Here is a 13,320-nt window from a genome sequence, read left to right as displayed (position 1 = left end):
AACATTTTTTCACACAGACACATCACAACAGGTAAACACAGTTGTTAATATTAGTTTTGACTGAATTCCAGTTCGCTGCTTCAGAGTCTGTCACACTGTTAAACAGATACACAACAGATAAACAGTAGTAGCAGTAATAAACAACATTTTAGTAAAAAATCATGAAGTGCTCCAAAAGAAACGTTATGTCAGGAATGAAACACGTTACAGCCAGAAACGGAGGGCATCGTGGGTAAATGCTGGTACAGAGTAAGTGATGTAACTGCTGTGTGGGCTGCTGAAATAAGGAGCAGCACTGGGTCTTGTGTAGATGGGGAATGACGGCTCACTGCACACATGAGTCTTCTTGATGTACTTGGCAGCTGCATTAACAGTGAGTCCATGGTGTGTGCTGCCCTCTGTTGAACACACGGGGGAACTTGCAGCTGGAGCTTGAAGGAGCAGAGGCTCCTCACAGTCCCAGCTGAAGCTCCTCTTTGTCCCGACCGGTGTGTTTGTGAGCCGAGGCTGCTGCTCTGCTCTGACCGGCAGACTGCACAGAGGAGAAGCTCTGGAGGTGCGAGCACCCGGACTGTCTCTCTTCAGGAGGGACTCGATGGAGAAAGGACTGCTGAACTTCACCTCACATCTGATCTGGACAGCTTTGCAGGCTGCAGCTTCGGGGGAGTGGAGAGCTGAGCAGGGCTCTGATGGTCTGCTCCTGTTCTCCGTTTCCACTTTGGAGAGCAAGTCGGGGAAGAGCTGCAGGATTCCTTTGAAGTGACGACGCACCATCTTTGCTGTGATCTGACTGGAGTCCAGCTTCCAGTAGTTCCTCTTACTCTCCAGTGAACCTGAAACCACTGGGATCTGAAAATACAACAGCACCCAGTTAATGAAGAGTTCATGCAGACGCACAGTGACTCATTTATTCCTAATAACAGATGTAATACGGTGACTTGAAATATTCACACTTTCAGAAAGGACACTCACCTTGACAAAACATTTGTGGGTTGATAAACAGACTCTGATGTTGTTCTCTACAGATTTTCTGTCTTCACAAAGTAGTGGTGCCAACTTGTCCATCAACTAGAAAACAGCAGGTGGAGATTTAGGTTTTCATTTGGGTTTCATGTTGCCATGATCTTAAACAAAGTCACTGACATTGCTAAGACTCGTCCTTACCTGAGTAAAGGTGAGCATTTTTCCTGGAGCTTCTTGGAGGACCACGGCGATCTTAGCCAGGTAGGTGGTGCTCTTCCTCAGCAGACCTCGCTGTTGCAGCTGAGCTCCGAGCTTCTCGGACCTGTTCTGCATCTTGAGTGAAGTATCTCGACCAGAGCGGAGTTATCCCAACGTCACCGAGTGCAGATGTGGACCTGAGGCGGTCAGCTCTGGATATAAGTCCTGTCAGGACAATGGGACATCACAGGGTGTGCACTGCAGGTTAATGAGCACCTTTTGTTCCCTGAATGAGGTGAAAATATTGGGGTGGGACCAGTGGCTCACAGAACTTTTCCACAGGTCTTCAACTCTCCTGCTTTTGTGGCCAATGTGGCATTTGTAAATAATTGCATATGAACACATTTAACCACTGTTAATGTCATTAATTTCTTCATTTTAAAAATATTATAACTCGTGACACAAGCAGTTGAGTCATCGCTGCTGGAAGAGGAGCCACTAATCACAGGAACCGTCTGTTTTACCACTATGTGTATTTGGACTGTCTGCACGACCTAAATGTTAAACAGCTCAAGATTAAACAATGTCTTAAGAAGTTTTCCACAGACTAAAAAAGAGTCATAACATTTTATCGTTTTTCAGTGTTTCTCTTCATAACTGTTGTGCTTTTTTGTGTTATTTTGAGTTTGTCCACTTCTGTTAGTTATTCATTTGTTTGTTCATTCATTCAAACTATATCTCTGACCACGCAGAGCCAGGCTGTATCATGAAACCCTTGATATTTAGTGATATTTAAACGCTGTCCCATCAAAGTGTCTTTTTTTTCAGTCTGTTATAGTGTCAGTATCATTATTATATGAGTCAGGCATTATTGTATTTTTAGCAAACACAGTTAAACATTGCTTGTTAATATGAATCACTACTTTTGGACATTTTTTTAATATGATCAATCATCTTTTAACTTTCTGTAACATTTTGTACAGAAAAAAAAAAACAAAGACATAATAAATATTTAAACTAGTGCCACCTCACAAACATGTAAGTCACTCTCACAGACCAAGGCTGCAATAAACGAGGTGACAAAGACTGAAACGTAACCGTTTAAATGGACATTACAACGAACACAATGTGTTCGACTGGGATGTAAATGGACAAAGTCTTCAGTCACATTCCAGTGATTTTCACCTCATCAGAGCTTCACTCACTTTTAATTCAGTGCACTGAACAGACAGCTGGAGCAACACACAGTAAACACCTTTTAAGTTTAACTCCTAAATGTTAGATAATGTTATTTTACTATGTTCACATGTTAACATTTTTTATTTTAACAATAAATTACTATAATATAAATTCATAATGTTAGACATACACTCCTTTTTTTAAAATCTATTAGCAGAAGATATTAATGTCCTGAATAAAATACAAATACTCTCACTTACTGTACTCATGTACAACTTTTAGGTACCTGTACTATGTTTTTTCACTGCATTTGATCCTCTAAGTACCCTTTACTGATGGTATTTTTCTAAATTTACTTAAGTAAAACTTTGAATGCAATACTTTACTCGCGACAGAGCGTTTAAGTGGATGTTTAACCAGAGGATTTTATTAGGGATCCTCAGCGGAAGAAGAATACACCGGAAACGCTGTGTAGAGGGCAAAGTGTTGCATTCAAAGTCCATCATAGATAAACCATATCTATGCCAGTTTTGTAATTTGTTGTCACTAAAATATGGAACCGTGTTTGCACTTTTGTTGTTCCACTTGCAGTTATTTTATACAATAACTATTTCAAATAAGAGCCAAAACAAAATGTCAAATAAACTTCTCTAAATAAAAAAAAAGGGTCTGAGTTACTGATCTTCAGACATGTCTCACATCAAAGCGCTAATGTTGTTTGATTTTGATATCAGTCACTCAGTACACACCCTCAGGTGGTTGCCGGCAGATATTTTATTCATGAACAGTTTGACTCGCAGACAGTTTTTAATGCATCCCACTATGCAGTATACATACTAAATATTCAGCAGATTAAACTAGTGCCTTAACAAACATGTAAAACTACTCACACAGATGAAGGCTGCAATAAACGGGGTGACAAACACTGGAATGTAAATTTAAATGGGGATTACAGCAAACACAATGTGTTTGACTGGGGTCTGAATGGACAGAGTCTTTAGTCACATTCCAGTGATTTTCACCTCATCAGAGCTTCACTGAACGGAGCTAAACAGACTGCTGTTGCATTTCACTAACACAAAACACACACATTTTAACAGTAAATGACTGAAATATAAGGCATTTGTATGATACATTGTGCACATTGTGTTTGAAGTACATTTAATAATAGGTCCTCTTTAAATGTCTTAACCTGAATGTATTACACTGGATCTGGATCTGGATCTGGGCACTACACCGTACGTACAGCTATTTATACAACAAATCCTCCCTGGATGCAGCTGACTGAAGACAGCCTCTGGATCAGCCTGTTTCTACAATCATTCCTAAAGTAAAGTGAAATACAAAGCTGGAGTAGCACACCACACCTTCAATCAAAGAGAAATGAAATCAGCTGGTGTAGTGGAGCACCACACACTGAAGGTCCCTCATCTGAGTCTGGTTCTGAAGTTACGTTTGCATAAAGCGTTCAGAGCAGGTAATGTGTTGTTGCATCTGAATGAGGATCACTGATGCAAATGACCTTCATCAATAAGTAGGATAATAGACGGAGCTGTGACTTGAAAGGAGTGATGTGAGAATGTGACTCGATTGCCTACTGCAATGTCAGTGTCGCTGAGTGCTGCGTTAGTCTTTAAAGGAAAATCATTCTTCATATTGTCAATTTAAGAAATGGGATTGACCACATTGTCAGATGAAACCATACATTTTCTAAGATGTGTGTATTTGTTTCCACAGTGTCGCAGAGTGACACACACCTGCACCTGCAGGTGGTCAACAATCAGCTGACGTTGCTGCTCCAGTGTGGTGAACGACTTCAGTGTGAGTAGTGCAGTTCATTGGTTTGGTTGAAGTGTCTCTATTTAAATTAGTAAGAAGTCACACAGTTTAATACCAGAACAATAATATGTTGTATATTAATTATTAGTTGCTTTCATGTTCTTTGCCTCTAGAAGATGTTCAGGTCTCTCTTACTCGTCTGCTTTGATAACATAATTAGAATGATTGATCTAAGTAATCTAAGATCTCCAACACATTCAGTTATGCTGATGAAGTTTTGGAAATAGCTTTTCTGTGATCACTGGCTGCTCCTTCAGCAGCAATGGCTCATCTGCTCATGAAAAGGTGCTCATTAACCTGCAGTGCACACCCTGTGATGTCCCATTTGTCCTGACAGGACTTGTATCCAGAGCTGACCGCCTCAGGTCCACATCTGCACTCGGTGACGTTGGGATAACTCCGCTCTGGTCGAGATACTTCACTCAAGATGCAGAACAGGTCTGAGAAGCTCGGAGCTCAGCTGCAACAGCGAGGTCTGCTGAGGAAGAGCACCACCTACCTGGCTAAGATCGCCGTGGTCCTCCAAGAAGCTCCAGGAAAAATGCTCACCTTCACTCAGGTAAGGACGAGTCTTAGCAATGTAAGTGACTTTGTTTAAGATCATGGCAACATGAAACCCAAATGAAAACCTAAATCTCCACCTGCTGTTTTCTAGTTGATGGACAAGTTGGCACCACTACTTTGTGAAGACAGAAAATCTGTAGAGAACAACATCAGAGTCTGTTTATCAACCCACAAATGTTTTGTCAAGGTGAGTGTCCTTTCTGAAAGTGTGAATATTTCAAGTCACCGTATTACATCTGTTATTAGGAATAAATGAGTCACTGTGCGTCTGCATGAACTCTTCATTAACTGGGTGCTGTTGTATTTTCAGATCCCAGTGGTTTCAGGTTCACTGGAGAGTAAGAGGAACTACTGGAAGCTGGACTCCAGTCAGATCACAGCAAAGATGGTGCGTCGTCACTTCAAAGGAATCCTGCAGCTCTTCCCCGACTTGCTCTCCAAAGTGGAAACGGAGAACAGGAGCAGACCATCAGAGCCCTGCTCAGCTCTCCACTCCCCTGAAGCTGCAGCCTGCAGAGCTGTCCAGATCAGATGTGAGGTGAAGTTCAGCAGTCCTTTCTCCATCGAGTCCCTCCTGAAGAGAGACAGTCCGGGTGCTCGCACCTCCAGAGCTTCTCCTCTGTGCAGTCTGCCGGTCAGAGCAGAGCAGCAGCCTCGGCTCCCAAACACACCGGTCGGGACAAAGAGGAGCTTCAGCTGGGACTGTGAGGAGCCTCTGCTCCTTCAAGCTCCAGCTGGAAGTTCCCCCGTGTGTTCAACAGAGGGCAGCACACACCATGGACTCACTGTTAATGCAGCTGCCAAGTACATCAAGAAGACTCATGTGTGCAGTGAGCCGTCATTCCCCATCTACACAAGACCCAGTGCTGCTCCTTATTTCAGCAGCCCACACAGCAGTTACATCACTTACTCTGTACCAACATTTACCCACGATGCCCCTCGTTTTCGTTTGTGAAAACCATTTTTTTTTTCTATTTCCAAATTGCACTTGTATATGTTTTGTGTTTTTGACTGACAGGTCTGTTTTAGTGATCCCTTTCTCAAAGAGCAGACACACATACTTAGAAATGCTCTTTGTCCCTCGACTGTTGTAATTCCTTTGTTTGTGGTTTTTATTTTGTTGGAAGAAAATTATGTTGTCGATATCTCCTGATATTTAACTCAGAGAGGACTGAATCATGGACTTTGACATATCAGCCACTAAGCTGTTTTTTAAAATACCTTTTTGTTTTTTTTTCCTCACTAATTTTTGTTAAGGGATATTCTTACTCTGACCACAAGATGGCGGTATAATATTTTAAAGTTTGAAAAGCAATAATTGGAAACAGTTCATTGTATCAAACCAAGAACAATTAAAGGTGTTTAGTCTACATCCCCATCCTTCAAAAAAAAAAAACTTTTTTTAAATTAGATGCATTGTGATTTAGTTAATCCTGAACATTGTTATGTTTTGTTATTGTGCACACTTTACTTTCAGAAAGATAAAGTTCAGTCACACCTGAAAATGTAGGTCATGTCATTGAGGAGGTTTAAAGAGGCTGAAACACGCTAAGTGATGCTTTTGAAGTGAACACACACTCTAAACTACAAATTACACATTTCACCATGTGAGCAGGTTACAGTTGTAAAAAAAGGGGATAAACATTTTAAACCATGTTCCTGAAAGACACGGTTAACCTATCTGCTGGGTGACATAATACAGAGTTGACTGACCACTGAGGCGAGGTTGTGCAGAGCAAATATCTCGCAGATGAAATCTGTTTGCTCTTCTGCAACACGTCTGAGGCACAGGGTACATTTTCTCATCTGGTCCTTAACCCACTTATTCCACCTGAGCCCTTTTTTTTTTTTTTTTTCTATCACAATTCACATTAGAACTTTATTACTAGTTCACCAAATAGTGGTATCATATAGTAGCTGGAGATTTATGAGTCAGATGTTGTAATGTGAAGGCCGGTGGAAGAACTTTATGGTGCACAGTGCAGCACGATGCATTATATAGCTTAATACTTAAGCTAAATAAGGTGAAGTCCCCTTAATGAACCATACAGGATTTAGCGAGGGTGCAAAGGTCAGGAGTGTCGGATAGCACGTAGCTCCTGTGTTAGAGAATGAACAGGGAGGTTCACCATCACCACATCCTGCAACAAGAAACAGACAAGTCAGGCAGTGATTTATGATCCACTCAGTCACCAAAAGACAAGAACATTATAAGCTTTGTAACACGTGGTGAGTTAAAACTGTAAATATTGTGCAGGTTTGAGGGGATTACATGAATGATTTACAGTAACGATCCCAGTGAAAAACTTTAAAAATCCAGTCTGAGGGTTTCACCAACGTGGGCGTAATGTTATACGGTGCCAGTTTGTTTTTGTTTTCATCATTACGCGGCGCTCATGATATAATGAATAAATAAAAAACCCAGTAGATTGACAGCATTTGTCAAGGTCAGGAATTTTGTTGCGGATAACATCAAATCATGTGAGTCTTGTAGTCAAAGGCAAACGGTGGGGTGGGGGGGGGTGAGGGGGGGTCTGTCATGAGACAAAGACCTCTGCCAGACAGGGGGCAAGGAAGAGAAGGTGGGTTAGCTCAGCTTTTCGCTGTGTGAGCCCACGACATACTTCTACACTGTGGGATTACTGGTGGACGACCTAGATTGCGACGCAGCCCTGTTTCTCTCTCTCTCTCTCTCTCTCTCTCTCTCTGTCTCTCTCCCTCTCTCTCTCTCTGTCTCTCTCCCTCTCTCTCTCTCTCCACTGACTGGTGAACAGACATTACACACTACACAGAGGCACTGAGCATGTGACTGAGTGACACACTGAGGAACTGGAGGCATGAACACACTTCTTTTTTCCCTTTGTTCTCTGCTTCTTATCTCCTTCTCTCTCTCTCTCTCTCTCTCTCTCTTTTATTTTTTACCTCATTTGAAAACAGGTGTCATTTTTGCTTAGGGTTGCTTTTTCCAGGATATTATACGATGCAGCAATGAACACGACCTGCTTTGTTATTAAAGTTAAAGTCCCACATTTCACAATGAGGCAAACATTGATGATAAATTTATACCGGGAGGCTGAGATGACAGGATTTCCTTTAATTGCACAGTCAGAGGAAACTGAAAATGTGGGGCTTGCCTGCCTGTCTATTATTAAGGATCAACTTTAATTGTGGGATAGTATTAACTGATTGAGTAAACTGATTCACGCATTAATCCACTAACTATACAGAGGATCCCACATGCTGAACAGGCCAGTATGCTCCTCTCACCCATGTTTTTGTTTTACAGGCCGTCTTTCTGACCCCAAAACTGAACCTCGTCCAAAATATGTTTCCGATGTTAGTCCTTGCCGCACCACGACGTGCCTCTCCTCCCATTTTCAAGAAGAATTAACCACATCGTGTTATGGGCCAACAAGTAAAGCGTGTGCACAGTCACATTTAAAGGTACTTAATGAAGTTACTGTTTGCCCGATCACCTCTGGCCTTCGTCTCTTGACGTGACCCCACTGCACCAGCATGTGTGTGTGTGTGTGTTTCTGGCTGAGCTCTCCACAATTGTTCTGCCACTTGTTTACATGTAGGTCAAAACATGTTATGGGAAAAACATGTTGCTGTCATTATTACCTAATGTATCATGCCTGGTACGAATATAGCAAAATGACATCAACAAGACTATTTAACCATTTGACTTTCACTACAATAAAAGCAAGATTGTAAAACTGTGGGATGGCAGAAGGATTATTAGAAATAAATCAGCTGTCAGTGAAATGGCATCATATCACATAGAATAAACTGATCATGTGTTTTGTGTGTTTTGTTTTTCCACAGTGCGTCTGATTTGATTGCGTGAAGTGCAGCACATGAACTCTGTAAACTCCCTGAAGACTCTTCACTCTGTGAGGAAACACTGGAGGTATCCCAGTGACACCCAGACGGAGGAGGACCAGCGAACCAGCCCCGCGTCGTCGTCGTCGTCGGCATCCGCTCGAAACAATTGACAATCGGAGCAGTCACGTCGCGCTCGTCTTCCTCGTCCCAGTCCCGCCCTGCACCACCCACAACAGCCGCTGTCATCCCGAAACCGCTCCATCACCGCCACAGACCGCTCATTCATCCTGTGGGAGGGTGCTGCGTTCAGGGGCCCCGCGTAAAAACGAACCGACACTCTGCGCGACTGATGCGTTACGAATTAGAATAACCTGCTCAAAAGTGCATAAACCCGTTAAATAAGTTGGCAAACTGCGGCAGAAAAATAGTGCACCTGAAGGCCTCTTCACTAATTACTATGATAAAACTACCGTATAATGGTTTAACACTTGCATGGGCCATTTGTCTGCACTAAAGTGTCTACATTTTCTTTATGTATTTCCCCCCTGGAGGCTGCATTACACTGGATATGTGCATTGAACTATTTACTATCAAAGTGTTTTGACAAGTACCTGTGACCTGAAAATGTTTCAAGTTCACTTGCACTTTATTATTTGTCCACACACACACAGAAATTGCGTGATCAAAACATAGCAGTTAAATAGGTTACTTACTTACTTATGCCATATTTAACCTTTATCAAAATAAAAAGCTCCAAAGATCATGTCTACAAAACATTGATGACCCTTTCATGTGGCTGGCCGATCACGTTTTACGGTACATTTCCTTTTATAGCACTTCATTTAATAACTTTTGGGAGCAGTACTGAGAAGTGTTTTGTCCTCAGGTATTGCAGGAGTGACCTTTGATTTACAACACCGGTATTGTGAGATTAAGTTGCCTACTTTTGATGAGGGTTTGTTTATCCTCACTACAAGGTTAATAAAGAATCATTAACTGAAGCTCTCCGGGTCACCAGCAAGTTAATCAGCTGTAAAATGTCCTTATTCATGAATTAATATGTAGTCTAACTGGGGACACTTGGTCAAAACATCCACAAACAGTAATGCAGCACTGGACTCCAGCGACCATGTCTGTTCCCTGTTGAACCCCACAGACATCTTTAAAGCAATAGTTGGACGTTATACTCATGCCTCCTGAACTCCCCCTCACAACATAAACCCATTTTTTAATTCTGCCCATATTACCGGACCCCGCTCACGTCCAGCCCAACAGCTGTGTTCAATGTTTATATAGAAACTCTGTCGTTTCACAGCCAATTAACTCATTTTCCTACACTGACCACTAAGACAAACAGAGTCCCACCTGCGACACAGCAGGAGTTGTTTTCACAGCCTTCTGTCAGTTTCAGTCCCGGTCAGTCAGGACAGGACACGGACTGTCCATTTAATGGATCCAGCAGGATGGCCCGAGCCTAGCAGTACATTTTAAATCTCACTATCACAATTTCAATCGACTTCATACGAACTGAATCAAGCCGTTAACCCAGTATCCACATCTCTGTAGGAAAGTTTGAATGTAACAGTGACTCCCACCAGCGAACGTCCTGTCATCCTGACCTCACATACTTTCCTCAGGAATCAAAACAGGAGCTGGATAGGTGCAGTTTCCACTCTAGTAACCGGTCCAGCCTTATCTGGAGCGGCTGACCTGCTGCTGGTGGACTGTGTGAGCTCCTGCCAAAACCTAAATGCACCTCATAATAAGGTGGGAGTTCCACATGCAATGAAAAGGATGCATAAATATGGACGATCATCGCAGCAGCACGTTCATTTGTTCCCAGCGTTGCTTTGCACATTAAATCTTCTACCTCTGCTGTAGGGATTGTTGGTTAGCAACAGCCCTCAGCTTGTATCAGTGATTCACTCATCGCACAGGCTTTGTTTAGCTGTGTCATCAGTAGCTGCTCTGCCCTGACATGTTTACTGTGTCTAGACTTAGCACTGGTGATAAAGACACAGCATTAGGGCTGTGACAGAGAACTTGGTGAACAATCAACGTGCTTTGGGGGGATTGGTCGCGCTCAAGTCCACCCACTGGTTGTTTAGCTTCTTTTCTCATGTCACACACGATGGATATATAACCACCGTCCCCGTTTGTGTTCGCTTTTTTTTTTTTTACTAATGATTTACTGACTTCTGGATTGTGTTTTGACTGCGCTGGACATCATTTGCCCTTAAATCAGTTAGACAGTGTAAATAGATGAATGAACATGCTTTAATGTGTTACTAGTCTTGTGCCTCTCTCTTTCTGGGAAAAGGCCGATTGTTGTCATACCTTTTAAGATATCGTCTTTAATAATTACACAAACTTCACGTCAGCTGACTGTGCCCTTTCGTGATTGTATTTCTAGCATCTTACATTACCACAACAAGTCTGATAACAATCGAGAAGACAGATTTATGTTATTTAAGACTATTCGTAGCAGTTTCACCAAAATTTGATCTGTATTCAATACCGCAGGAGGCGTTTTACACTTTAGACTTTAATATTATGACTGACTGTTTCTATCAGTAACATTTACACAGCCCCATATGTCACTCAGTAACTATCTTATCAAGAAAAAGAGGACAGTCTTATCAATCGCAGCAGTTACTGCACCTTATTGAGAGTACTTGTTGTGTGTACTGTGTCAGTGTGTGTTTGTCTGTTGACCTATAACAAGATGTTACCGTAGCATGCTGCATAAATTCAGAAACACCTGGCTGAGTGAAAAATGAAACCCTTTCCAGTATGAACAAAATATCCTTTTCTCCAGAAAAACACTGTAACTTTCATCACTGGCCACAACTTTACATCACTTCACACACTATTTACTACGTGACTGGCAGACACATTACATGTCATGTGTGTATGAATCATCCATTCTTACAAACTTATTGCATCACAGTAGCTGCTGTGACTGGTTGAGTCCAGCCTAGAGGAGAATCACACACACACACACACACACACACATAGACAGAGACACTGTGGGATGGGGGTGTTCAAGTGAACAACATTTGAACGGAAGAACAAACAGGATGTCAGGAAACAGCCCTTAATCACATCATATTTAATGAAAATACTCGAGCGGCACAGGAGTCAGCAGCAGTCAGTAAAATGGATGAGCTTTGACCTTCACTGCTACATATTCTGTCTTTTATTGACTGCTCTGTTTGCAGTGGAAGGCGATGCACTGTGGTCATGAACTTACACATTAAACACTCTTCAACAGTATGACCCCCCCAACCCCCTCGCATGCAACAGATAGAAGACGCAGATGTGCAGGAGTGCTGCTTCATGCACAGCGCAGGTTTAGTGTTTCAGTGGGAGGATTAACAGACTAATTCAGCAGATGTAACGTATACTCCTGCTTTCTTTTCACAGCTGGGCTTCCTAGTCAGGTCCTTACACCACTTCATCTAATGAATTATTTCTATTTACTTAACTGGGCAGATTAAAATGGATTGATTATGAGTCTCATGTTCCTGTAGCTTTAACCAAAAAAACAAACGTGATGTTATACTTTACATAAGTGAGGACATAATATAAATAAAGATCAAATGGGAAAGGGAAGGTTCGAGAGGGGAAATAAGATAACACAATGTCTAAACTTCTAAGGGTGGGTGCGGCCTACACCTGTGGTGCCCCAGCTTTGTTTTATATGCCCTGTAGAAGTTGCCAGATGCTCCGACAGCGTAATCAGTCAGGTGAAAGTCCACTGGCTTTATCAAGTATTGAGACACTCTGTGACCCACATGTGCTCACTCTCTAGCAGTTGGCAGCCACACATCTTTTTTATTTTTCACATTGATAGCTGATCAAGGGCTGCAGGGTCAGATGCATAGAAATGATCACATGCATGCCAACATCGATACTCTGTAGTGGCACTGTAGTGGCTCCATTATTTTATTCTTACTTCGTATAACTTCTGTCTTGCAGTATTTCTCCCCATTCTGGTTTTCACTTTGCAGTGAATGACCTGAAATTAGCATAGTCGTTATATTTTCTTCCTCCAATGCAGTTATTGTCCGATGTGTTCCTATTGAGGGCCTCACATTACAAGCCCACAGTGTGGCTATTGTATCTTGACAAGGACCTTTCATACACTCATTGCTAATACTAACACTTATTGGCAGATTCACAGGGTAACAATGAGCCTTTTGCAGGTGTGGAAATTTCCACAGATCACCCTGAACTGTAGTACATGGGTAGTAAGAGAAGCTAATGGACTGGGAACCACAAACAACATGCTTATAAGACACTGAAGTATGCATTTCTATACACAAACCTCAGTGCTCGGACTACATGTCCACTTAAAAGGTGTCAAACCACATAGCGGGCTGTTAACACGTTTCAGATTAGATATGGGATTAAAGTAATTTGTAGAGGGGGCATGAAGTCTGCCATGCTTTCCATCAAAGTAACATCTGTACAGCACACTGACTTTGATTAGACAATAGCAGTGTGCTATCAAGGAAAGACAATATGATCCAAGGCGAGGGAAGGGCTTCCCTCTGTACAGACTTTATCTCCTCTTGGCCTCAGAACAAGGTTGCAGGCCTGGCTGCATTCCTAGACCCCCGGTATCATGCAAGCAAAGCTGACAATAGGCTCACACACATTAAAAAAAAAAAAGGCAGCTGTGACAAGTTGCATTACAGAGTGTAACGATTTCATTTTTACACTCTGCTGAAGTGAGAAGTATTA

General features: G+C 42.1%; 1 protein-coding gene and 1 long non-coding RNA gene across 3 annotated transcripts; both read left to right on the top strand.

Annotated features, from left to right (window-relative positions):
- Positions 1-3,726: 3,726 nt before the first annotated feature.
- Positions 3,727-4,732, top strand: LOC113155048. Of its 2 annotated transcripts, none has more exons than XR_003298094.1 (3): positions 3,727-3,817; positions 4,078-4,161; positions 4,517-4,732. It is a non-coding gene; the product is annotated as an uncharacterized LOC113155048 (long non-coding RNA). The 2 variants fall into 2 exon arrangements; XR_003298093.1 differs by having other exon boundaries at positions 3,813-3,944.
- A 105-nt stretch (positions 4,733-4,837) lies between these two features.
- si:rp71-45k5.2 (forkhead box transcription factor) lies at positions 4,838-5,698 on the top strand. The gene is made up of 2 exons (XM_026348090.1): positions 4,838-4,930; positions 5,054-5,698. The coding sequence occupies exons 1-2, from the start codon at positions 4,838-4,840 to the stop codon at positions 5,696-5,698; spliced, it is 738 nt and encodes a 245-aa protein (XP_026203875.1).
- The last annotated feature ends 7,622 nt before the right edge of the window (positions 5,699-13,320 follow it).

This window comes from Anabas testudineus, chromosome 11 (genome assembly GCF_900324465.2).
Source record: "Anabas testudineus chromosome 11, fAnaTes1.2, whole genome shotgun sequence".
In the NCBI taxonomy this organism is placed as follows: domain Eukaryota; kingdom Metazoa; phylum Chordata; class Actinopteri; order Anabantiformes; family Anabantidae; genus Anabas; species Anabas testudineus.
The sequence above is the reverse complement of the archived record's forward strand: the minus strand, read 5'-3'. Positions and strand labels throughout refer to the sequence as shown.

Coding starts and splice junctions, on each gene's coding strand:
- si:rp71-45k5.2 (XM_026348090.1), top strand. CDS start 4,838: ATGGACAAGTTGGCACCACTACTTTGTGAAGACAGAAAATCTGTAGAG. Junction 4,931..5,053: donor CCCACAAATGTTTTGTCAAG/GTGAGTGTCCTT, acceptor TTGTATTTTCAG/ATCCCAGTGGTTTCAGGTTC.